Here is a 2,956-nt window from a genome sequence, read left to right as displayed (position 1 = left end):
TTATAAATTGCGGTATGGCTAATATAAAGTTTGCTCTGGTGTGGGGAGGTTGGGGAGCTGGAGGCAGTGATTTTGCGGAGGTGGCCGAGGGGCACGCAAGCACCGGGCGCAACACAATGGGTTTACTGCATCCAAAGGCGGCCATTTTGTTGCAGTTGCTATTTTATGCTATATGGACATATAGATATAGACACATACGTGCAGAGAGAGCACCCTCCCCCGCCACCCCCGGGATGCGATGTGCTCGGGTGCTGAAATTCAATCCCTTCATTTATCTGTTTTGTGTGTGGGTGCGTGTGTTTCTGCTTTCGCTGTTCTGGCGGTGGTGCTTTGGGGTGCATGTGGTGGTGGTGCTTTTCTTTTTCTTTTTTTTTTTCTTTTTTTTCTTTTTTAACAGACCCCCTTGAAATCCCCGATAGCGGTAGCAGTGGATCTAGGCGGCTGAGGACGGCTTACACCAACACCCAGCTTTTGGAGCTAGAGAAAGAATTTCATTTCAACAAGTATCTCTGTAGACCAAGGAGGGTTGAGATCGCAGCCTTGCTGGATCTGACTGAGAGACAGGTCAAAGTCTGGTTCCAGAACAGGAGGATGAAGCACAAAAGACAAACCCAGTGCAAAGAGAACCAAAACAGCGAGGGGAAATTTAAGAGCCTAGAGGACCCCGAGAAAGCGGCGGAGGAGGAGGAGGAGGAGAAATCCCTCTTCGAGCAAGCCCTCAGCAACGTCTCTGGCGCTCTCTTGGAGCGGGAAGGCTACGCTTTCCAGCAGAATGCCCTCTCCCAGCAGCAGGCACAGAATGTGCACAATGGCGAGTCCCAAACTTTCCCAGTTTCGCCTTTAACAAGCAATGAGAAAAATCTGAAACATTTTCAACATCAGTCACCCACTGTTCAAAACTGCCTCTCAACAATGGCCCAGAACTGTGCAGCTGGCCTGAACAATGACAGTCCTGAGGCCCTGGATGTCCCTTCTTTACAGGACTTTAACGTTTTCTCCACAGATTCCTGCCTACAGCTTTCAGATGCAGTTTCCCCCAGTTTGCCAGGATCTCTGGACAGTCCCGTAGACATTTCTGCTGACAGTTTTGACTTCTTTACAGACACACTCACCACAATTGACTTGCAGCATCTAAATTACTGAGAAATTAAAGACGTCCTCTCCAAGGGTCCTGCTTTCTCCTCCTTATTCTTTTTCTTTTCTTTTTTTTTTTTTTTCCCCTGTGAACTAATTTTATTTTTTCCCCTCCCTTTTCCTGGTCAGTATTTTTTGTTGATTACCTCCCTCTGCTGTGACATTTTGCCGTTTCTTACCAAGTTTTAGTTGCGTTCGATTTTAACCTAGCCACATTCTAGGTCCTTCTATGAAAGCAATATATGAGGTCTGTAAGAAAGTGATCATATAGGAATTGTATCTTCACTTTCTTTTTATTTTTGTATTGCATTAGGATGCGTTGTCATAAGTATTTTTGGTAGAATAAATTCTTGTTTGCTACAAGAAGCTTTCTCTTTTTCTCTTTCTCCCTCTCTCTCTCTCCTTTCAAGACTGATAATATGGTACTTCTCCCCACCCCTTCCACTGTTAATCTACTAATAATCAAAACCCAACATTCTGACTATGAGCTCTCCCGTTTTGACAATTTAGGACATTTATTAGAGAGGAAAAACACATTAAAATTCTTTATTGCCAGGGTTCTCACAAGGGGAAAAAAAAAAACAAACAACAAACCAAATGAACTAAAACCGTTCACAGCCTTGATGGAGATCTCTTCCTTTTAATGTATAAATGTAACATCTTATCTCCATGAGGATACAAAGCTTGGAAATGATGAGCTGTAACAAAAGCGTGAACGAGCACTTTCTCTGTTACAGGCAAACCATGAAACTCAGTAGGATAAGCGTCTCCTGCAGAAACTAGCCTGTTACATACAAGAAAGGCTTTTTGGGGAAAGAATCCTGTTTTTTTTTCTAGAAAGTAGTGCTTAGCAGCCAGCAAGCTGTTTCAGGAAGCTTATCTTAAAAAATATCAGAGCTCACAGAGAGCGCGCTTGGTTACTTCTCACGTGCTGAGCGGTCCAAGAAATCAGCCCTAGAAGGAGAGAAAATGGAGAAGTTAGTGCCTGTAAAACCAAAAGGGTGGTATAAACGCATGGCGGGGGGGAGCATTTAGGGAGGAATCAGCCCCTCCACTCGGTCCTTTTGAAGGGAGGTGCGGGGGCACAGCCGAAGATATTTTTCTGTTTAAACCTTCTTGTGGGGCGAAGGACTGATAACGAAAAGGGGAAACGCTGACTTTAAAGTTACAATTTCCTCCGGGCTCCCCACTCTGCCAGCAGCAGCAAAGATGGGCTTTCAGAGGTCTCCAGCAAATCGCCTGCAAAGATGGGTACAAATCTCCGGTACATCGCCTGCCACCCGGCTAGTGGCGTTGCCAGACCCCAAAGCGGAGGGTGAGCCCGGTCTTTCAGGCTAAAACCGAGCAACAGATGCCAGCAGGGCTCTGCCGCTCCGGGGCCAGGGGATCCCGGCTGCCTGCGTGCGTGTGAGTGCGTGTGAGTGCGTGTGGTTATATTACACGGGCGAGGGGGGCTGTGGCGGGGGTTTGTGGCCGGGGCCCTGCTGCCCGTCCATGCGAAGAGTGTCGTCTCCCAGCTCTGCAACACGTTGTGGAGCTGGGATGCGTGGGTTATAACTGGAAGGGCTGAACGCAGTTCTTCCGAAAGTCATAAATCAAACTCTTTCTATGAATGAGAATGTCATCAAAGAGATCAATTGCAGGAACACATGCACAAATAAAAATCCTCTTACGTATTTGCCGGGGCTGGGGATCCCCGTCTAAAACCATTAAGTGAGAAGGCGTTTAGTCATAATTCATTTTTATTGCTCTTTTAAAACAACAGCTTGGCTGAGCTGCGGACGCGGTGAAACCTCGGCCCTGCTCCTCGTCCTTCTCTCTG

General features: G+C 46.8%; 1 protein-coding gene across 1 annotated transcript; it reads left to right on the top strand.

Moving 5' to 3' along the window:
- Window positions 1-397: 397 nt before the first annotated feature.
- On the top strand, window positions 398-1,163 carry HOXA2 (homeobox A2; the record flags this gene model as incomplete). Its single annotated transcript, XM_010283894.1, has 1 exon — window positions 398-1,163. A coding segment is annotated over one exon (746 nt), but the record flags the coding sequence as incomplete, so codon positions are not given.
- Window positions 1,164-2,956: the final 1,793 nt, after the last annotated feature.

This window comes from Phaethon lepturus, unplaced genomic scaffold (genome assembly GCF_000687285.1).
Source record: "Phaethon lepturus isolate BGI_N335 unplaced genomic scaffold, ASM68728v1 scaffold52213, whole genome shotgun sequence".
NCBI lineage: Eukaryota > Metazoa > Chordata > Aves > Phaethontiformes > Phaethontidae > Phaethon > Phaethon lepturus.
Note: the sequence above shows the minus strand (reverse complement) of the source record. Positions and strands in the feature narration are given on the sequence as shown.